We start from the raw sequence: 23,803 nt of genomic DNA, 5'->3' as shown, positions 1-23,803 counted from the left end.
TCCCACCCTACTCAGCTCCTTCCGAGAGTTAGCAGCTGAGAAACCTGGAGCTTATTAACAGATGTCTCAGAGGTGGTTTGGCGGAATGGCCGAGTCTGACTGTTTAACAAAAACAGATGGAAGAGTGGAAAGGAATTTCAGTTTGAAGGAAATAAGCCAGAATATGCAGCTTTGGTGGAGGGGGAGGTGGGTTTCTCCTTTTTTGGCCAAGGGCCATACTTGACCTTTGAGTCATATGCCAAAGGTCTGGGACTTGTTTAAGGAGCTAAGCACGTTTAAGGGAAAGTGACAAGAATGCTGGTAAATCAAGAAAACCAAGCCCTGCAAAGAATAATTTCAAAAAAACCACCTAGCAAGGTTAGCCTGCAGGACAGATTTTATTTATTTATTTATAGAAACATAGACGATGGACGGCAGAAAAAGACCTCATGGTCCATCTAGTCTGCCCTTATACAATTTCCTGTATTTTATCTTAGGATGGATATATGTTTATCCCAGGCATATTTAAATTCAGTTACTGTGGATTTACCAACCACGTCTGCTGGAAGTTTGTTCCAAGGATCTACTACTCTTTCAGTAAAATAATATTTTCTCACATTGCTTCTGATCTTTCCCCCAACTAACTTCAGATTGTGTCCCCTTGTTCTTGTTATCACTTTCCTATTAAAAACATTTCCCTCCTAAAAAAAAAATTATTTATTCGACTTCTATGCCGCCCAATCCCAAAGGACTCAATAATATAGTACAATACAAAAAGATACAAGCAATAAAAAGAAGTCGAATATAATACTAAAATTAAGCCTGTAATATAACCCATTTGTATAAAAATAGTCATAATCATATACATACACACCATTCAAACAGTTTGGCCATGAAAGATGTACAATTCATGGCCCCCAGGCCTGCCGGCAAAGCCAAGTCTTCGTGGCCTTATGGAAGGCCAGTAGGGTAGGAGCAGTACGGACATTGGGGGGGAGGTAGTTAGTTCCATAGAGCCGGGGCAGCCACAAAGAAGGCCCTCCCCTGCGGTTGCACCAACCTGCATTCTTTAGTCGACGGGACCTGGAGGAGGCCGACTCTATGTGCTCTTATTGGTCTGATTGTGTTGTATTGATTGTTTTTAAGATAATGGGTTTTAGTTACAGTTTAAACTATTAGATTTGTTCTGTATCGTTTTATTGTTTTGTGAGCCGCCCCTAATTTTCGGAGAGGGGCAGCATACAAGTCTAATAAATTATTATTATTATTATTATTATTATTATTATTATTATTATTATTATTAGGATAAGGAAAGATAAGGAAAATATAAGGATAAGAAAGATAAGGAAAGGACAATCCTGGGTCTCCCCCGCCCCCCTGCCCCAATTATTGTACCTTACTAGCTATAAGGGGGGCAATAATGTGAATCTGGTTTCCGTGATTTCCACAGAGGAACTAATGGGGTGAAGTGGCAGGGCAGCCATCGGGTTAAACTTAAAAAGAACTTTCCTATTAACTGTTTGACCCTGGAACAAACTACATTGAGAAACGATGGCCTTTTTTTTTTTTCTCGGCAGGAGTTTTAAGCCCAGGCGGTAAATTTGTCTGCCAAGAATGCTGAAGCTGCAGAATTTCAGCCTAGAGCAGGGAATTTAATGACCTTAGAAATACTTTCCAACATAAAAATCCTACAGAGTATAATTGGGTGGGCAAGCTCTCGGCAGTTGGATGCTGCACAATTTTTTTCCCTTGACCTCAGGCAGACTCAGCTGAACTGAAGTGGACCAAGGAGAGTGATACATTTGACATTATGTTTGCCTGCGAAACATGGCTAAACGCATTCCTCCCTAACTCTCTCGTTGCAGCAAGAAACTACCCTGTCTTCCAGTCCCACTGTGAAAACCACAGAGGAGGTGAAGTAGCTATGTTCTGCAAAAAGACATTGAACCTAAAAAATATCCAAGTTACACATGATCTCAACTTTCCCGAAACCATTGTCTGTGATCTATCCTTAAATGCCACACTTCACTTCCTGCTTTGTTACAGAGCCCCAGACTACGACCTCACACATGCGAACAACTTAACCTCACTGCTGATATGGATAGCCTCCTGCCCATACCCTCTTATCTTTCTTGGAGACCTCAATCTACCTCACATTAACTGGACTTTAACTTATATGCAACAATGACAAATAGGCAACAGGTTGTCAAAATTGGAAGTGCCATTTCCACCCCCGTCCCTGTCAAAAGTGGTGTTCCCCAGGGCAGCGTACTAGGTCCTACTCTTTTCATTCTCTTCATCAATGACCTCTGCGATCATATCACAAGCAACTGTGTTCTTTTCGCCGACGATGTAAAACTATTCAACATCACAGACAAACACATCTACTCTCCAAAAAGACCTCGACTTTGTCTCAGATTGGTCTAACACCTGGCAACTTCAAATATCAACCAACAAATGCTCTACCCTCCACATCGGCAAAAAGAATCCAAACCTCATATATAAACTGAATAAACAAAATCTCACAGCCAACTCCCACTCAGTAAAAGACCTTGGAATACTAATATCAAATGACCTAAGTGCTAAAGCCCACTGCAACAATATCGTCAAAAAGGCTTCTAGAGTTGTTAACCTGATCCTACGCAGCTTCTGCTCCGGCAATCTCACGCTACTCACCAGAGCCTACAAAACTTTTGCCAGACCAATCCTTGAATACAGTTCATCTGTCTGGAACCCATACCACATCTCGGACATCAACACCCTAGAAAATGTCCAAAGATACTTCACCAGATGAGCCCTTCACTCCTCCACTCAAAACAGAATGCCCTATGAAAGCAGACTATTAATCCTAGGTCTAGAAAGCTTAGAACTACGATGCCTAAAACACGATCTAAGTATTGCCCACAAAATCATATGCTGCAACGTCCTGCCTGTCAATGACTACTTTAGCTTCAACCGCAACAACACAAGATATTAATCGCTCCAAGCTTGACTGTAAAAAATATGACTTTAGCAATCAAGTTGTTGAAGCGTGGAACTCATTACCGGACTCAGTAGTGTCAACCCCTAACCTCCAACATTTCTCCCTTAGACTATCCATGATTGACCTCTCCAGGTTCCTAAGAGGTCAGTAAGGGGCGTACATGTGCACTAGCCTGCCTTTCGTCCCCTGTCCAATTGTCTCTCCTTATCTCATATATCATATATCTTTTCTTCCTTTCATATTTATTTTATTATTATTTATTTTATTACTTAGATTTGTATGCCGCCCCTCTCCGCCCCTTCTCCTCTACTCTTATATTTTTTTTTGTATATAATACTTCATGTCTATCCTCTTCAATATGTATTGTGTATTGTACAAAATAAACAAACAAACAAACAAACAAACTTAGCTTAACCTAACTTGCAGGAAATACGACTTTAGTAACCGAGTAGTTGATGCATGGAACTAACTACCAGACTCTGTAGTATCATCACCTAACCCCCAAAACTTTACCCTTAGATTATCCACTGTAGACCTCACCCGATTCCTAAGAGGTCAGTAAGGGGTGTGCATAAGTGCATCAGCGTGCCTTCCGTCCAGCAGTGGGCTATGAGCCGCAACGCTAAGTTGTGCTTGCCGCTGTGGCTCGTAAGTTCTCGCGGGACCAGAGCGATTTTGCTGCTGCACCTGTGGAGGTAGCAAAATCATACACGGAGCCGCAGGTAAAACCTCGTCGAAACACGGGCGCAATTTTGCTACCTCCCAGGTGCACAGCAAAATCGCACTGGTTCTGCAAGAACTTACAAGCTGTAGCGGCGAACACAATTTAGCATTCCGGCTCGTAGCCCATCGCTGCTTCCGTCCCCTGCCCTAATGTTTCTTTTTTACTAGTATCATGTATATGAATATTATTATATCTTTGTATACCACCAACATGTACTTGTACGGCCTCTGGAGCCTGGGAAGACCGTATTTACCCTCCTCGAGGGAGGACAAACCACACCCCCTGCCATGTGCAGGTTGACTAGGCTCATCATGGCCACGCCCAGCCAGAGAACCCCTTGCTAAAATTTTTGAAGCCCACCCGTGGCTTTAACCGCAACATGACAGCTGGGGAATTTTGGGATCTTAAAGTTGCCAAAACTGAAAAGCATTGCTGAAGCATTTCAATATCTGTTTTCATTACGTGGTCTGTTGGGTTTTTTGTTTTTTTTGCTGCTTCTTCATCCCATAGCTCTTGTCCCAAAGGAATTAGCCACAATGATCACAGTAAAAAAAATCATCCTTTTTTGGGGGGTGGGAGGCAATCTTCCCTTTCTGGGTCCTTCTCCACAGCTTTTCCTGGGTTTTCTCTCCCTTGTTTCTGTCTGTTGACTCCTAGCTGTGTCTATATTGAGAGTGTGTGTGTGTGTGTGTGGGTGGGGTGGGTGGGTGGGTGTGAAATTCAACAAAATCTCTGAAAAAAAGCCTGAGCTGAGAGAGAGAATCCCCTTGTTGTGTGCCTCCTTTTGCAGTTGTAAATCAAGAGTTGAAAAATAGGTGTTAAGTAGAATGAATGGAAGAGGCAGACAGAAGGGGCTTATTTGGCAACTACAGTGATCCCCCGATCATTGCGAGGGTTCCGTTCCAGGACCCCCCGCAATGATCGGTTTTTCGCGAAGTAGCGCTGCGGAAGTAAAAACACCATCTGCGCATGCGCAGATGGTGTTTTTACTTCCGCAGCGCTAGCGAGGAGCCGAAGATTGGGGTTCCTGGGAAGGGGACTCAGCTGGGAAGCGGCGCTGGGGTTTCCCCACCGCCCACGCAAACTCCTCGCTGCCGCTCGCCCGCCCTTCGCCCGCCCACGCCGCTCGCTCGCGCCGCTTCCCAGCTGAGTCCTGAAGCCAATTCGCTTCAGGACTCAGCTGGGAAGCGGCAAGAATGAACGGCATGGGCGGGCGAAGGGCGGGCGGGCGCGCGGGCAGGCAGGCGGTGGACAAGCCGTTCGCTCATGCCGCTCGCTCGCGCCGCTTCCCAGCTGAGTCCTGAAGCCAATTCGCTTCAGGACTCAGCTGGGAAGCGGCGAGAATGAACGGCGTGGGCGGGCGAAGGGCGGGCGAGCGGCAGCGAGGAGTTTGCGTGGGCGGTGGGGAAACTCCTCGCTGATGCCCGCCGCTCGCCCTCCCGCCAGCAAGAGGGGGAAGACCTAGGGAAGCCGCCCAGCAGCTGATCTGCTCGGCGCCATCTACGCATGCATGCCCATAGAAAAAAGGGCGCGCATGCGCAGATGGTGTTTTTACTTCCGGGTTGCAAAATCGCCATATAGCCATTTCGCAATGATCGGGATCGCAATACCCGGGGGATCACTGTATTTACAAACTGATCTGCAAGGTAAGAGGATATATGGCCAGTAGAATTCGAGACCAATCTGCAAGGAATAAATTGGAATCACTTTATAATATGTAAATAGATACGTTGCTCTTGAGTTAAAATGGTATATACAAAATATGGCCCCATTTTGGTGGAGGGATACGAAGGTTGTCTGGTGGTGGGCACTAATCACTGAGCACTTGTTATATGTTGTGTGTGTGTTTTATATTATAAAATAAATAAAAATATTTTTTTTTTAAACTATTTACAGTCCAGCAAAGGCTCTGTCTGACAGCCAGCCCTTTTACAGGGAGCTAAATCAGTGAGCGGCATTCTCCCGCCTAAATGGAGGACCTGATTGAAGCCTATGTGCTTCAGTCCTAATGACTAACAATAGGAGATTCCTGGAAAAGCACCTGACTTTCCTTTCCCCCCTCTCTTGTCAATAGTGGGTTCCTACTGGTACGGATGAGGACAATCTTAGTGAAGATTGGACTTAATCCCTGGATAGTTCAATGGATTTGCAGCTGGCTGAAGCGTAGACATCAGAGAGTTATTGTTAATGGCGAGTATTCTGAGCAGAGACAGGTTACAAGCGGTGTGCCACAAGGGTCTGTTCTGGGTCCTATTCTTTTAAATATGTTTGTGAGTGACATAGGGGAAGGTTTGGTAGGGAAGGTTTGCCTATTTGCCGATGACTCTAAAGTGTGCAATAGGGTTGATATTCCTGGAGGCGTCTGTAATATGGTAAATGATTTAGCTTTACTAGATAAATGGTCAAAGCAATGGAAACTGCAGTTTAATGTTTCCAAATGTAAAATAATGCACTTGGGGAAAAGGAATCCTCAATCTGAGTATTGTATTGGCAGTTCTGTGTTAGCAAAAACTTCAGAAGAAAAGGATTTAGGGGTAGTGATTTCTGACAGTCTCAAAATGGGTGAACAGTGCAGTCAGGCGGTAGGGAAAGCAAGTAGGATGCTTGGCTGCATAGCTAGAGGTATAACAAGCAGGAAGAAAGATATTATGATCCTGCTATATAGAGTGCTGGTGATACCACATTTGGAATACTGTGTTCAGTTCTGGAGACCTCACCTACAAAAAGATATTGACAAAATTGAACGGGTCCAAAGATGGGCTACAAGAATGGTGGAAGGTCTTAAGCATAAAACGTATCAGGAAAGACTTAATGAACTCAATCTGTAGAGTCTGGAGGACAGAAGGAAAAGGGGGGACATGATCGAAACATTTAAATATGTTAAAGGGTTAAATAAGGTCCAGCAGGGAAGTGTTTTTAATAGGAAAGTGAACACAAGAACAAGGGGACACAATTTGAAGATAGTTGGGGGAAAGATCAAAAGCAACGTGAGAAAATATTATTTTACTGAAAGGTAGTAGATGCTTGGAACAAACTTCCAGCAGACGTGGTAGATAAATCCACAGTGACTGAATTTAAACATGCCTGGGATAAACATATATCCATCCTAAGATAAAATACAGAAAATAGTATAAGGGCAGACTAGATGGACCATGAGATCTTTTTCTGCTGTCAGATTTCTATGTTTCTAACAAACCGGTAGTAAAACCGGAGCTGCGTGCGCAGCTTTGGATCTCTGGTGTGCGTGCATGTCTCAGTGAGATTTTGCTTTTGCACATGTACAGGAAGCCAAATCCCACGAGGGGATGCACACACGAAAACTGCCCTGAGTCCTCCAGGATTGGGCGGCATAGAAGTCGAAAAATTAAATAAACTTGGCAACTTTAAGACTTGCGGACTTCAACTCTCAGAATTCTCCAGCCAGCTATGCTTGTGGGATTGTGGAGTTGAATTATGGGAGTTGAAGTCCACAAGTAACAAAGTTGCCAAGTTTGAAGACCCCTGAAGTCTAGGTCTCATTTTCTCTGTTATTTGCACAGCTGGATTAAGGCCAACTGATGCCATAAGCAATAGTAGCTCCTTGCTACTTCATTGCTTAACACAAGATATTAAGGTTCAATGTGGTAAAGGTGAAATATGTTATTAAAATTTCAGTTTTCTCCCAAGCTACTTTCCAGGTTGGACCTCACAACTGTATTAAACAAAGCCTTTTTATAAGAAAATTAACTCAAAATACAATAAATACAAGCCAATTATTTACTTATAAAGAGGGCGATAGAGAAAAAGCAGATTTTCAACAATCTTGTAAGCATTTTAAAAGAACATTATGTCCTTCGAAAGTTAGGAGGAGACCGCAGGACAAAGTAGAATCCCAAAGCAATAAACGGGTGAGTGAAAATTGATTTAACACTACCAATAACTTTGTGTTTTTATTACTTCAATGCAATTGTACCCTGGAGGGCCACAAGCACATCTCAATTGGTCCAAATGAGGGAACTCATTTGTCAGTTAAACCGACCTGTAAAAATACAATATTCTACAGTTGGCAGGAGTCAGATAGGATAAAGCATCTTTTACAGACCACAACAGAAGCCAGACAGTATGTTAAATATGTTAATAAAGGAAACAGTTTCTCCGGTCCAGCTGAGTCCGACTCTTGGGGGTGATGCTCATCTTCATTTCTTAGGCAAAATTAATATTGTCTATAGACACTTATGTGGTCATGTGACCAGCATGACAATACGCTGAGGTGCACAAAACCTTGTTATTGAAGTGGTAGCTATTCATTTAAATGCAGAATGCAGCTGCGAGAGCTATCATGGGATTTCCTAAATATGCCCATGTCACACCAACACTCCGCAGTCTGCATTGGTTGCCGATCGGTTTCCGGTCACAATTCAAAGTGTTGGTTATGACCTATAAAGCCCTTCATGGCATCGGACCAGAATACCTCCGGGACCGCCTTCTGCCGCACGAATCCCAGCGACCAGTTATGTCCCACAGAGTCGGCCTTCTCCGGGTCCCGTCGACGAAACAATGTCGTTTGGCAGGACCCAGGGGAAGAGCCTTCGCTGTGGCGGCCCCGGCCCTCTGGAACCAACTCCCCCCAGATATCAGAGTTGCCCCCACCCTCCTTGCCTTTCGTAAGCTTCTTAAAACCCACCTCTGTCGTCAGGCATGGGGGAATTGAGATATTCCCTTCCCCTAGGCTAATAAAAAAAAAATTATGCATGATATGTCTGTATGTATGATTGGTCTCTTAAATTGGGGTTTCTTTTTAAAATTAACTTAAATATCAGATTTGTTTATATTGATTTATTACTGTTGTTAGCCGCCACGAGTCTGCGGAGAGGGGCGGCATACAAATTAATTAATTAATTAATTAATTAATTAGATAGATAGATAGATAGATAGATAGATAGATAGATAGATAGATAGATAGATAAATAAATAAATGCTTTTGGATTACTAGATGGGCAGGAGCTAAGGCAGTGTTTCTCAACCTCAGCAATTTTAAGATGGGTGGACTTCAACTCCCAGAATTCCCCAGCCAGTCATGTGGACTTGAGAATACAGTGATCCCCCGATCATTGCGAGGGTTCCGTTCCAGGACCCCTCGCAATGACCGGTTTTTCGCGAAGTAGCGCTGCGGAAGTAAAAACACCATCTGCGCATGTGCAGATGGTGTTTTTACTATCGCCGCAGCGAGGAGCCAAAGATTGGGGTTTCCCCGCCGCCCGCCGTTCGCTCGCGCCGCTTCCCAGCTGGGAAGCGGCGCTGGGGGTCTTACGGACAAGCGGCCGGTAACACCCCCAGCGCCGCTTCCCAGCTGGGAAGCGGCGCGAGCGAACGGCGTGGGCGGGCGAAGGGCGGGCGCGCGGGCAGGCAGGCGGCGGACAAGCGGCCGGTAACACCCGCAGCGCCGCTTCCCAGCTGGGAAGCGGCGTGAGCGAACGGCGTGGGCGGGAGTAGGGCGGGCGAGCGGCAGCGAGGAGTTTGCGTGGGCGGTGGGGAAACTCCTTGCTGATGCCCGCCGCTCGCCCTCCCGCCAGCAAGAGGGGGAAGACCCAGGGAAGCTGCCCAGCAGCTGATCTGCCCGGCGCCATCTACGCATGCGTGCCCATAGAAAACAGGGCGCGCATGCGCAGATGGTGTTTTTACTTCCGGGTTTAAAAATCGCCATATAGCCATTTCGCAATTATCGGGGTCGCAATACCCGGGGGATCACTGTACTGGGAGTTGAAGTCTGGCCATCTTCAAGTTGCCAAGGTTGAAAAACACTTGAATTAGGGCAAGCAATGGGAGCTCACCCAAGGGTGAAATTCAAAATGTTTTCCTACCGGTTCGGTGAGCATGGTTTGGTCGGCGTAGCAGGGGAAGGATACTGCAAAATCCACATTCCTCTCCCACTCCTGGGGGAAGGATATTGCAAAATCTCCTTTCCCACCCAACACTGGGGCCAGCCAAAGGTGGTATTGGCTGGTTCTCCAAAGTACTCAAAATTTTCACTATCGGTTCTCCAGAACCTGCAGAATTGCATCCCTGAGCTCACTCCATCACGCAGTGTTTGGATCTCGAACTCGGGCTGTCGGATTTATAGCTAACGAAATATGCAACTAGCCATACCCTTACTGGGATTTGATCCCGTAGCTTCTGCCTTGTAAGGCAGAGAATTGTATGGCTAGCTGAGAACGGTATGGCTAGCTGATGAGGCCAGAACAAGGCCGAAATAGTGCTATCTTAGTCTCCCTTAATTTTTAAAATTCAGCAAAAACATGTGATACATACAGAATATAGTTTGTCGGCTATGAATAAATTAACTGCCTTGAAATGGCCCTGGGTTGGGCCTAGAGGCAAATAGGAACTATGACTCTCCTTTAATATACCAGGGTGATCCAACAGAAATATATATATATTGTATATGTGTGTATATAGAATAGAATAGAATTTTTATTGGCCAAGTGTGATTGGACACACAAGGAATTTGTCTTGGTGCATATACTCTCAGCGTACATAAAATAAAATATACATTTGTCAAGAATCATGTGGTACAACACTTAATGATTGTCATAGGGGTCAAATAAGCAATGAAGAAGCAATATTAATAGAAATCTTAGGATATAAGCAACAAGTTACAGTCATACAGTCAACATGGGAGGAAATGGGTGAAAGGAATGATGAGAAAAACTAGTAGAATAGAAGTGCAGATTTAGTAGAAAGTCTGACAGTGTTGAGGGATATATGTGTGTATGTGTGTATGTGTGTATGTATGTATGTGTATATGTGTATGTATGTATGTGTGCATGTATGTATGTATACCATTTGTGGCCAGCTTTTAAGTGCCTAATACACCTTAGCTAATTTATACGACAAATGTGGCAACCTTGTTTTTATTCCTTTTCCTAATAGTATCAAACTGAATATAGACTTCATAGCTTATGGATTGTAATTTTAGTAGTATTGACAATGCATAATCGATAGACTTGATTTTATTATGTATTTTATCTGTTTTTTAATCATTTTACCCTACAACTTTTGATTGCGTATTTACTGAGTGTTTTTTATTTGTTTTGGTCTATGACTGTAATAATAAATTTGAACTTTGAACTGCGGAGCCACCATGCCCCTTGCAAATATGCTAAAAGCAGCGTCAATTGTGTTAAACTTTACACGTCATGCATAAAAGCTGAACCCAACTCAAAACTTTCCTAGGAAAACCACTTTTGGGTCTTTAGGAATTCCTGCACGGAATTCTCACTGTTGGAGAGAAAAATGGAAAACCAGAGATAGCACTGGAATCAGATGTTCTGGAAACAAAACAAACTTGGTCAGTTGTGCAAAAACATCCCACTCTGCAAACTTTTGTTAACTTCCACTTATATTAAGGTCATGTCGATCAGTAGTGGGTTGTAAATCCCGTTGCTACTGCATCCTGGGCAGGTGGGCGGAGCATCTTGGGAGGGTGGGTGGAGCCTCCTGCTGCCGCTACCAGTTTGCCGAACCAGGCCAAACCGGGAGCAACTCACCACTGATATGGATGTTGAAGCAGTCTATCGGAAAATGCTAAACTTACCCCCTCGGTATGTCTTCCAGGTATAATATTTTCCTCTAAAGGGGATGTGATCAAATTCTGCACACTGAACTTCTCGGAAGTCTTTTGACCCAGGAAGACAATCCTAAAGCAGGGCAAGAATAAGGAAGAAAGGAAAATCCCAGAATTATTATCAGTAGCTGGGTTTGGTTACGTCCACCAATGCATGGATGGTAAACTATTTCTGGCTCCTGATCAAAAACATCATAATGGTGAATTAAAAATATTTGGTTGTTAGGATGAAGCTTAACCTTAAAATGTAGGATCTACAGGAAAAGCTTTTTTTTTTTTGCGCTGAAATACATTCAAATAGAAAGAAAATCTATTTGTGACTGTTAATTAATAGGTGGAAAAAATTGCTACCTACAAGAAGTCCTCGATTTGCAGCCATTTGCTTAGCAACCATTCAAAAGTTCAACGGAACTGAAAAAAGTGACTTACGACCAGTCCTTGCACTTACAACTGTTGTAGCCACCCCATGGTCACCCGATCAAAATTTGGATGCTTGGCAAACAGCATATATAATGGTAGTAACATCCCAGGAGTATATGAATAACATTTGTGACCTTCCCAGACGGCGTCCAACAAGCAAAGCCAATGGGGGGGAGCCACATTCACTTAATGACTGCATGACTCACTTCATAAATTTACTGATTGACTTAGCAACCGTTAAGCAAAAAGTTTGACATATGAGCCACAACTCTACTTTAACCACCACTTTGCTTAGCAACAGAACTCCTTGTCCCAATTGTGATTGTAAGTTGAAAGAATACCCGTACAAGAAATTCTGTGGCTGAGTATGCAGACAATTTTGTGGGTTCACATAATAGACTGAATCATTAATTAGTCAAGTGCTCTAGATCAGAGGTCTTCAACCTTGGCAGCTTTATAAGGTGTGGACTTCAGTTCCCAGAATTCTGGGATTTATTTATTTTATTTATTTTATTAGATTTATATGCCACCCCTCTCCGTAGACTCATGGGGGAATTAAGATTTCTTCTCCCCCTAGGCCGTTACAATGGTATGCATGGTATGTTTGTATGTGTGTTTGGTTTTGTATATTAAGGGGTTTTAATTTGCTTTTAGTATTGGATTATTATTGTATACTGTCTATGATTGCTGTTAGCCGCCCCGAGTTTTCGGAGAGGGGCGGCATATAAATCAAATAAAACCTGAAACTTGAAACTTAAACTCGGGGCGGCTCACAACATACAATAGAACAATTCACAACAAATCTAATAAATTTAAAAAACATTTTAAAAAACCCATTATTTAACCAGATATACACACAGACATACCATACATAAATTGTATAGGCCCGGGGGAGGGGAGGGGAATGCCTCAATTCCCCCATGCCTGATGGCAGAGGTGAGTTTTAAGGAGTTTACGGAAGGCAAGGAGGGTGAGGGCAGTTCTAATCTCCAGGGGGAGCTAGTTCCAGAGAGTTGGGGCCACCAAAGAGAAGGCTCTTCCCCTGGGCCCCGCCAACCGACATTGTTTAGTCGACGGGAACAGGAGAAGGCCAACTCTGTGGGACCTAACCGGCTGCTGGGATTCGTGCAGCAGCAGGCGGTCCTGGAGATATTCTGGTCCGATGCCATGAAGGGCTTTACAGGTCATAAGCAACACTTTGAATTGTGACCGGAAATTGATCGGCAACCAATGTAGATTGCGGAGTGTTGGTGTAACTTGGGCATACCTTGGGAAGCCCATGATTGCTCTCGCAGCTGCATTCTGTACGATCTGAAGTTTCCGAACACTTTTCAAAGGTAGCCCCATGTAGAGAGCATTACAGTAGTCGAATCTCAAGGTGATGAGGGCATGAGTGACTGTGAGCAGTGAGTTCCGGTCCAAATAGGGCCGCAACTGGTGCAACAGGCGAACCTGGGCAAACGTCCTCCCCACCACCAATTTAAAGTTCACAAGTCTCAAAGTTGCCAAGGTTGGAGACCGCTGCTCTAGATTCACACAATGCATAACCCCAAAACAAAAACACAAAACTAAAATCCCATGCCATCAACTGAAGTTAACACTGTGCTTAGTATTTCGAATGAATGCAAGACACAATGTTTATAACTGCCCCAATTAAACGTTTGTGAACATAGCAATCTTTGATGGACGTATTCGGGGAATATACAACACATTCGGGGAAACTGGTGCCTCTCACAGCTCTATAAAAGGATAATCTTGATAATAATTTCCCCCAAGACTATGTGAAACTGATTTTTGATTTCAAAATATTGCTGGAGGGGAGGGAGGAAACAAGCTGTTTGGTTGTAGCAGGCACAGTGGAAGGTGCAAACAGGGTAAAGTCTCTACTCCACATTATTAAACAACACTCGGAGCAGGGATTAATATGCTGAATTATCCTTCAACCAAAATGACTCTTGAGGTTTGAAGAATATTCTAAGAATTCCCACCAGCTGGTCAACCCAAAATTCCTTAACGCTAAATGCAATTTCAGGCAGCATCAAAGAAGCGTAGTTTGCAAGTATGGGAAGTATTAGGGGTTCCAATGTCAATTTAGATATCGTGTCTGGTTCTGAGCACCCACTTTAAGAAGGATTCAGAGGGAAAAAAACCCAGAACTGTTTCAGAGAAGAGCAAAAAGGAAGCATAGAAACGGATGGAAATATGTTTTGCTAGGAAAGTAGGAAGTAGGAGGGAACCGCCGCCAGGGCGCTGCGAACTGCTCCCTCGCTTTTAGTACCGTGTTTCCCCGAAAGTAAGACATATGTCTTACTTTCGGGGTATGGCTTATATAAGCCGACCCCCCTGAAACCCCCCATATGTCTTACAATCGGGGGGGTCTTACTATCGGGGAAACACGGTATCAATGAAAGAATAGAAGAAGAGATATAAGAATAGAAGAAAGGAATAGGAGATATAGGAGAGCAATAGGACAGGGGACGGAAGGCACTCTAGTGCACTTGTACTCGCCCCTTACTGACCTCTTAAGAATCTGGATAGGTCAATCGTGCATAATCTAAGGGTAAAGTGTTGGAGGTTTGGGGATGACACTATGGAGTCCGGTAATGAATTCTACTCTTCGACAACTCGGTTACTGAAGTCATATTTTTTACAGTCAAGTTTGGAGCGGTTAATATTAAGTTTAAATCTGTTGTGTGCTCTTGTGTTGTTGTGGTTGAAGCTGAAGTAGTTGCCGACACGCAGGACGTTGCAGCATTTGATCTTGTGGGCGATACTTAGATCTTGTTTAAGGCGTCTTAGTTCTAAGCTTTCTAGGCCCAGGATTGAAAATCTAGTCTCGTAGGGTATTCTATTTCGAGTGGAGGAGTGAAGGGCTCTTCTGGTGAAGTATCTTTGGACATTTTCAAGGGTGTTAATGTCTGAGATGCGATATGGGTTCCAAACAGATGAGCTGTATTCGAGGATACCTTCATGTACATAATCAAAGTGAAGTATTTCTGGACATTCTGTACCACATGGAATAGTGTGCAGAGCATGGAATAACGATTTTAAAATACAGGAAGGCTGATTCACTTGAGTATTAGAGAGAGAGAAAAAAGAGAAGCTCAAAAGAGAAGTTTAATTTCCCAGGAAAGAGGTGAGTCCTCCTCCTCCTCCTCCAGATGTGTCTGACAGACGCTACACATCATTGTCTGGGGAATGACTTAATAGGAATTCCTGCACTGAAAAAGTGTGTCAGACTTGATGGCCTAAACAGTTTTTCCGGCTCTAAATTTCTAAGGATGCTGCACAATTGTGTTTGTGGTTAGTGTTACTCACATCAATGTTACACGACCGGTAGCGCTTTCGTTCCCCTAGGCAGTACCTTCCTCCAATGGTTGGTCTTTTGAAAAAAAATAAAGAAAGGAAATGTTAGATTGTACAGAAATGAGTAGGCTTACCATGAAATTGCAGAAGGATTACAGTAGTCCCTCACCTATCGCTGGTGTTACGTTCCAGACCCGGCCGCGATAGGTGAAATCTGCGATGGGGAATTTATCGACTGATACCCTGTTTCCCCGATAGTAAGACACCCCCGATTGTAAGACGTATCGGGGGTTTCAGGGGGGTCGGCTAATATAAGCCGTACCCCGAAAGTAAGACATATGTCTTACTTTCGGGGAAACACGGGGGTATTGCCGCCTCCCTCTCATCTAGCTGCGCGCCGCCTCCTGCCCATGTCCGCACCGTCCCCCTCTCCATACGTCGCCGCGTCTGCCACCTCCCTCTGATCTTAATGAGCGCCGCCTCCTGCCCACTTACGCGCCGCCCCCCTCTCCATACGTCACCGCGCTGTCCCCCTCTCCATACGTCACCGCGCCGTCCCCTGCACTTGTCACTGCCGCCTCCTGCTTAAAATACGGTAATGCACACAGTATTAATCATACATCAGTAAAACATACACACTGGCATACTGGGGTATCATCTGCTGTTTTGTGGTGAATACAATACTGTTCAGATTGTTAATAAATGTTAATTTTATGGTTAAAACAAAAAATTTGACAATTTTTTTCCCAATATAAGACATACCCCGAAAGTAAGACATAGTGGGGCTTTTGGGGATAAAAAGAAAGTAAGACACTGTCTTACTTTCGGGGAAACACGGTAGTACTTATTTAAGTATTTATATTGTAATTGTTTGGTAAGTTTTCATTGTTTTAAGTGTTTATAAACCCTTCCCACACAGTATTTATTTTAGATACAGTATTTAAATACAGTATTTACAATTTTAGATTATTATTTTTTTTTTTTTAAACCTGCCGATCGAGTTCGGCGGGCTGTTTAAATCTGCCGATCGACTTCCTCAGAAACCCGCAAACCAGAGAAGATCCGCGAATGATTTTTCTCATTAATATTTCTTGAAAACACGTGATGAAGTGAAGCCGCAGTAGGTGAAGCGCGGTATAGCGAGGGACTACTGTATAGAAAAGAATTTTATACCGTGTGGGGAAAATTGAATATATGGCTTGAAAATAAGAAGAATAAAACTGGGGAACAGCAATTTCGTTGTCTTAAATCTGTGACTTGTTTTGAACTAACGTTTGGGCTCTGGATCCAGAAATAAGCACAGTTTTTGTCTATCACATCAACTTTTTAAGCTACAGGATACCCTCAAAAGTCATACAAATTGTGCATATAAAGGAAAGTAAAGTAAAAACTTACAAAATATACTGTTTACAAAGAATAATTTCATTCATACAAAAGCTATAATAGTTACTGCAAGTTAAATTGTGTTCATAGAAATAGTTGTGGGTTTTTTTAATCGAATGGTAAATATAAATATTAAGGTTAAAAATTTCACTTATAGCTTTTCTGGAGTGTTTAATCTGTGGACATTCTCGCTTGATACTCCAACAATAGTCAGTTATCATATGTACATCCCATCTACCTTGAGACCGTGGTTCCATGACCTTCATATCTTGGTAGAATCGCTTACCCTGCTCATCACTCATCACTGACTGCACCAAGGTTTTCCGGGAAGTTAGCAAGATGTCTTTCTTTCTTTCTTTCTTTCTTTCTTTCTTTCTTTCTTTCTTTCTTTCTTTCTTTCTTTCTTTCTTTCTTTCCTTCCTTCCTTCCTTCCTTCCTTCCTTCCTTCCTTCCTTCCTTCCTTCCTTCCTTACTTACTTACTTACTTACTTACTTACTTACTTACTTATCAGATTTGTATGCCGCCCCTCTCCGCAGACTCAGGGCGGCTCACAGCAATAATAATACAATGTAAACAAATCCAATATTTAAGTTTAAGTTAATTTAAAACCCCAATTTAAAAACCAATCATACATACTAACATACCATGCATAAATTTTATAAGCCTAGGGGGAGGGAAAGTCTCAATTCCCCCATGCCTGACGACAGAGGTGCGTTTTAAGGAGCTTACGAAAGGCAAGGAGGGTGGGGGCAACTCTGATATCTGGAGGGAGTTGGTTCCAAAGGGTTGGGGCCGCCACAGAGAAGGCTCTTCCCCTGGGTCCCGTCAAACGACATTATTTAGTTGATGGGACCCGGAGAAGGCCCACTCTGTGGGACCTAACTGGTCGCTGGGATTCGTGCGGCAGAAGACGGTCCCTGAGATAATCTGGTCTGGTGCCATGAAGGGCTTTATAGGTCGTAACCAACACTTTGAATTGTGACCGGAAACTGATCGGCAACCAATACAGACTGCGGAGTGTTGGTGTGACATGGGCGTATTTAGGGAAGCCCATGATAGCTCTCGCAGCTGCATTCTGCACGATCTGAAGTTTCCAAACACTTTTCAAAGGTAGCCCCATGTAGAGAGTGTTATAGTAGTCAAGCCTCGAGGTGATGAGGGCATGAGTGACTGTGAGCAGTGACTCCTGGTCCAATATATAAAAAATGCAACTTGATGCTCGTGTTGCCTACTTAACTATATTATATATATAAGGTGTAGAAAAAAAAGTTGACGTGGTAGAAGAAAACTAACTATAGTTTTGAAACCAGCATGCCTAATTAACTATATAAAAGCTCAAAAATCACACTCAACCGAAATTGTGTTACAAATTGTTCCCTAGTGTAACGTATAAGCAATAAATAAATAAATATATAAACAATTAGTAATTAGCAATTAGCTGTTGTAAATAATTGTAAATATAATTATTTAAAGATAGATATTAAGAGGAAAAGATTAACAATAAGATAGCTGGATAACATTGCACTGAATTTCACACGCTAATGCTACAGAAATGTAAATGAACAGCTTTTTGAATGATTTATTAATGTTTTGTATGTGTTTGCATTGGTTAAAAAAAAAAAAATTATTTTTAAAAAGGGGGGGGGAGTGAAAGAACGCACCATTGTGGGCCCACAGTGATGCCCAGAGGCTGCACCGAATGTTGGCAGTGGACCGCTTACCTTGGACTGTCACAATAGCGAATGGATGAGGAAACGCCTCCCCCGCAGGTCCGGCTGCACTCTCCCCAGGGTGACCAGGTGCCCCATGCTCCATCCACCCCTTCCGGCCGCATGCCGAAAGGTACACATTCCCGTTTATAGCACCACTGAGTAGGGTGGAGGCAAGGCGGATAGAGAGGAAAAAAAACACAGGTGATATTGCAAAAACCGGAAGTGGTTCATAATATTTATTTATTTATTTATTTATTTATTTATTCATTCATTCATTCATTATTTGTTTTGTCAAGTACATATTTGAGGTATCTAAAGATATAACATACATGATACTAGTAGTAATAAGAAAAAAAATAAGAAGAAACATTAGATGTAATAATATTCATATGCACGGTACTAGTAAAAAATAAAAGAAACATTAGGACAGAGGATGGAAGGCACACTGGTGCACTTATGCACACCCCTTACTGGCCTCTTAGGGATCGGGAGAGGTCAGCAGTGGAGAGTCTAAGGGAAAAGGTTAGGAGATGATACGACAGAGTCAAGTAGTGAGTTCCATGCATCAACTACTCGGTTATTAAAGGCCCATTTTTGGTCCCATGAGGCTGCAGTTAGGTCTGCTAGGCCCAAAACAGGGCATTGGGTGGGTGGGATGTGGCCCCTGTGGCCCATTTTTGGTCCTAGGAGGCTGCAGGAAGGCCTGCTAGGCCCGAAACAGGGCATGGAGGTGGGATGTGACCCCTGTGGCCCATTTTTGGTCCCAGGAGGCTGCAGTTAGGTCTGCTACACCCAAAATAGGGCATGGAGGTGTGTGATGTGGCCACTGTGGCCCATTTCTGGTCCCAGGAGGCTGCAGGAAGGCCTGCTAGGCCCAAAACAGGGCATGGGGGGGATGTGGCCCCTGTGGCCCATTTTTGGTCCCAGGAGGCTGCAGGAAGGCCTGCTAGGCCCAAAACAGGGCATGGGTGTGGGATGTGACCCCTGTGGTCCATGTTTGGTCCCAAGAGGCTGCAGGAAGGCCTGCTAGGCCCAAAACAGGGCATGGGTGTGGGATGTGGCCCTTGTGGCCCATGTTTGGTCCCAGGAGGCTGCAGGAAGGCCTGCTAGGCCCAAAACAGGGCATGGGTGTGGGATGTGGCCCCTATGGCCCATGTTTGGTCCCAGGAGGCTGCAGGAAGGCCTGCTAGGCCCAAAACAGGGCATGGGGGGTGGGATGTGGCCCCTATGGCCCATGTTTGGTCCCAGGAGGCTGCAGTTAGGCCTGCTAGGCCCAAAACAGGGCATGGGGGGTGGGATGTGGCCCCTATGGCCCATGTTTGGTCCCAGGAGGCTGCAGGAAGGCCTGCTAGGCCCAAAACAGGGCATGGGGGGTGGGATGTGGCCCCTGTGGCCCATTTCTGGTCCCAGGAGGCTGCAGTTAGGCCTGCTAGGCCCAAAACAGGGCCTGGGAGGGCATGTGTCGTGCATGCATTGCATTATGGGTACTTTCAGCACACTATGAGAAAAAGGGTAGCCATCACTGAACTTCATGTTGGCTGTGGAATTCTGGGAGTTGTAGTCAATGCATCTTCCAGTGTCTAAGTCTGAGATGCTCATCCCTCCCTGATATCGTGGTTTTTCCTTACCCCCTTTTCAATGGTGTTAGTCTGGCATATGGTCCCTTCTGCAGCTGGAATACTGTTGGTGATGCACCGGTTGCTCTTGCTAAGACACCACAGCTCATTGCAAACTTCCTGGATCACAAAGAAAACAACAGTTGGTGGATTGTAGGGAGAGGAAAAGAGAGAGTGCCAGGAAGAGTAATGGGGTGGGATACAGAGCGGAGTGAATTCAGTTTTGGTTTAGCTGACTTTTTCATTTTTCCAGCCACAAGTAATTTTGAATCGATTGTTTCAGACTTGATTTATGCATGTTTTTAATTTTTTTTCCTGGAAACTCGCATTATTTTTTTCTTTTTTCTTTTGCAGTTTGTCCAAGGATAGTTTTATAGGCATTTTTTTGCATTAATTTTTTTCTAATCCATTGGCTTTGATAATCTGAATTTTCTCCTTATAAACATACATTAGAATAGCGATGGCATGCGTTCCGAGACCGCCCACAAAAGTCGAATTTCCGCGAAGTAGAGATGCGGAAGTAAATACACTATTTTTGGCTATGAACAGTATCACAAGCTTTCCCTTAACACTTTAAACCCCTAAATTGCAATTTTCCATTCCCTTAGCAACCATTCAGATTATTACTCATCATGTTTATTTATTAAAGTTTATTAAAAAAAAATTTATTAAAGGCAGATGAAAGTTGGGCAATGACATATGACGTCATCAGGTGGGAAAAACCGTGATATAGGGAAAAAACCCGCAAAGTATTTTTTAATTAATATTTTTGAAAAACCGTGGTATAGACTTTTCGTGAAGTTCGAACCCGCGAAAATCGAGGAACACTGTATACCACTTCATAGTGCTTTCACAGCCCTCTCTGGGTGGTTTACAGAATCAGCATATTGCCGCCAACAATCTGGGTCCTCATTTTACCCATCTCAGAAGGATGGAAGGCTGAGTCAATTTTGAGCCTGATGAGATTTGAACTGTTGAACTACAGTTAGAAGTTAGCTAACGTGGCCTCTAGTACTGCACTCTAACACTGCACCACCTTGTATTCACAAATGTAATTCTTGAATTTACAAAATTTGGAAAAGCAGAGTTTTCAGTACGCAAGTATCTTCCTTCAGAAACAACATCGACCTAAACTCAAGCTAACTGCTTCCTAGCTATTTGTAGATCTGAATTAAGAATGGGAGTACTGTACTGATAAGTTATCAGTGTATCAATGATAACTATCTTTCAGTTATCTGAAATAAGCAGAAAAATGGTTTTCCAAACCACCACAAATAAACATGGCGTTAGCCCTAAAGACAAATGCAAATTTAGAGCACACAGATTATCGCAAAAAATAATCAAAATAGGTTTGTTTTATACAATATAAGGAACTCATTTTCCATTATGTGGCCACTTTATTTAACATGCTTACTCTGCGCACATGAATATGTTTTTAAAAATATAAATCAGGTCCCAAAAGAAGAAATGCTGTACAGTACAGGTAATCCTCAACTTGTGATCATAAGTGGGGTCAGAATTTTCATTGCTAAGAAAGGCAGTGGCTAAGAGAGTCACACACAAGTTTACAAACAAATGAAATTTTCAAGCAACTGGACAGCACCTTGATTGGGCCATGTGGCTATTTGGGAAAGGGGTGGGGGAACTTTACTTTTAAATTAGGTGAAAACTGTGGGGACCTTTAGTGTCGGTTTTCACCAGTCTGTGCCAATATGATATGCCCAATAAACTTGTTCTCTGAGAAGCCTACTTGCCTTGGAGTTCTGTTTGCTATGCTTTTTCCATTACTTGGAACCTGACACAGCCTCAAATGTGAGCCAGTTTCCAAGAATCTAAAATGTGGCCACATTTATTCATTTGTTCATCCATCCATCCATCATCCATCCATCCATCCATCCATCCATCCATCCATCCATCTGGATTTATATACCACCCCTCTCCAAGGACTCGAGGCGGCTTACAACATATAAAAACAACAAAAATACAATAGCTAATCCAATTAATTAAAACTAAACAAACAATCTAAAATCCCAATTATATTTAAAAATCAGTCATACCCATTCAAACAACAGACATACCACATTTGTCGGCCAGGAGGCTGAGATTTAATTGCCCTAAGCCTGGCGGCATAAATGAGTCTTAAGACTCTTGCGAAAGGCAAGGAGGGTGGGGGCAGTATGAATATCTATGGGGAGGTGATTCCAGACAGCTGGGGCCCCCACAAAGAAGGCTCTTCCCTTCTGGCCCCAGAGGGAGGGAACTGTATGTCAGAACTTGGAATCATAAGTAGTTTTATAAGGATTCATCATAACTTAGGGACTGGATGAGGACTACCTCCAATGTTCTTGCCTAACTAAATTTCCTTCCTTCCAGCCCCTTGGGAATCAAGAGGAAAAGCAGGAAGGCTTCTCTACCCCATATTTACACTGGCGAGATTTTGTTCCGTACTGAAGCCGGCATTGCTCGTCTGCATCATAGGCTTGTCCCGGAGCACTGTAGGGTAGATGAAGTCTTGCTTGGGTGGAGCGTTATTCAGACAGAGTCCCATTCCAGAGCTAGAGGGAAGGAGCACAGGTTATGAATGACAAGGATTTGGGAAAAAAGAAACATAGAAACATAGAAGACTGACGGCAGAAAAAGACCTCATGGCCCATCTAGTCTGCCCTTATCCTATTTCTTGTATTTTATCTTAGGATGGATATATGTTTATCCCAGGCGTGTTTAAATTCAGTTACTGTGGATTTACCAACCACGTCTGCTGGAAGTTTCTTCCAAGCATCTACTGCTCTTTCAGTAAAATAATATTTTAGAAACATAGAAACATAGAAGACAGACGGCAGAAAAAGACCTCATGATCCATCTAGTCTGCCCTTATACTATTTCCTTTATTTTATCTTAGGATGGATATACAGTGGTACCTCATCTTACGAATGCCTCTTCTAACGAACTTTTCAAGATACGAACCCGGTGTTTAAGATTTTTTTGCCTCTTCTTCCGAACTATTTTCACCTTACGAACCCAAGCCGCCGCTGCTAAGATGAAGGGGTTTCTTCCCCCCCCTTTTTTAAGAAAGAAAAGGGAGGGGTGGCTTGGAGGGGGGGAAAGACTCCATTTAATTAACTAGGAGAACGTGTGTTTGCAAGCACTGAAAGGGTGTCTTTTGAAGAAAGAAAAGGGAGGGGTGGCTTGGAGGGGGGGAAAGACTCCATTTAATTAACTAGGAGAACGGTGTGTTTGCAAGCACTGAAAGGGTGTCTTTGAAGAAAGAAAAGGGAGGGGTGGCTTGGAGGGGGGGGAAAAGACTCCATTTAATTAACTAGGAGAACGGTGTGTTTGCAAGCACTGAAAGGGTGTCTTTTGAAGAAAGAAAAGGGAGGGGTGGCTTGGAGGGGGGAAAGACTCCATTTAATTAACTAGGAGAACGGTGTGTTTGCAAGCACTGAAAGGGTGTCTTTTGAAGAAAGAAAAGGGAGGGGTGGCTTGAGGGGGGAAAAGACTCCATTTAATTAACTAGGAGAACGGTGTGTTTGCAAGCACTGAAGGGTGTCTTTTGAAGAAAGAAAAGGGAGGGGTGGCTTGGAGGGGGGGAAAGACTCCATTTAATTAACTAGGAGAACGGTGTGTTTGCAAGCACTGAAAGGGTGTCTTTTGAAGAAAGAAAAGGGAGGGGCGCCCCCATTGCCTTTCCTCCTTCCCACTCACCCTTTAGCCTAGCCTTGCTTCTTCACCCGCCCCCTTTAGCTGCTCCTCCCTGCCTCTGTTCGCCTCCCTTCTAAAGTTTGGGATTTTTCCTGAAGGATTTGCAGGCATTATTTGCTTTTACATTGATTCCTATGGGAAACATTGTTTCGTCTTACGAACTTTTCACCTTACGAACCTCCTCCTGGAACCAATTAAGTTCATATCATGAGGTACCACTGTATGTTTATCCCAGGCATGTTTAAATTCAGTTACTGTACATTTACCAACCACATCTGCTGGAAGTTTGTTCCAAGCATCTACTACTCTTTCAGTAAAATATTTTTGTCATGTTGCTTTTGATCTTTCCCCCAACTAACTTCAGATTGTATTCCCTT

General features: G+C 43.5%; 1 protein-coding gene across 1 annotated transcript in view; it reads right to left on the bottom strand.

Annotated features, from left to right (window-relative positions):
• Positions 1 to 23,803, bottom strand: part of LOC139164453 (A disintegrin and metalloproteinase with thrombospondin motifs 10-like) — a 234,460-nt gene that overhangs the window by 36,480 nt on the left and 174,177 nt on the right. The window contains 6 exon segments of the mRNA XM_070746611.1: positions 11,260 to 11,362; positions 15,028 to 15,091; positions 18,121 to 18,266; positions 19,740 to 19,847; positions 22,142 to 22,221; positions 22,224 to 22,282. Of these exon segments, the coding sequence (XP_070602712.1) occupies positions 11,260 to 11,362; positions 15,028 to 15,091; positions 18,121 to 18,266; positions 19,740 to 19,847; positions 22,142 to 22,221; positions 22,224 to 22,282 (560 nt within the window).

This window comes from Erythrolamprus reginae, chromosome 1 (genome assembly GCF_031021105.1).
Source record: "Erythrolamprus reginae isolate rEryReg1 chromosome 1, rEryReg1.hap1, whole genome shotgun sequence".
In the NCBI taxonomy this organism is placed as follows: Eukaryota; Metazoa; Chordata; class Lepidosauria; order Squamata; family Dipsadidae; genus Erythrolamprus; species Erythrolamprus reginae.
The sequence above is the reverse complement of the archived record's forward strand: the minus strand, read 5'-3'. Positions and strand labels throughout refer to the sequence as shown.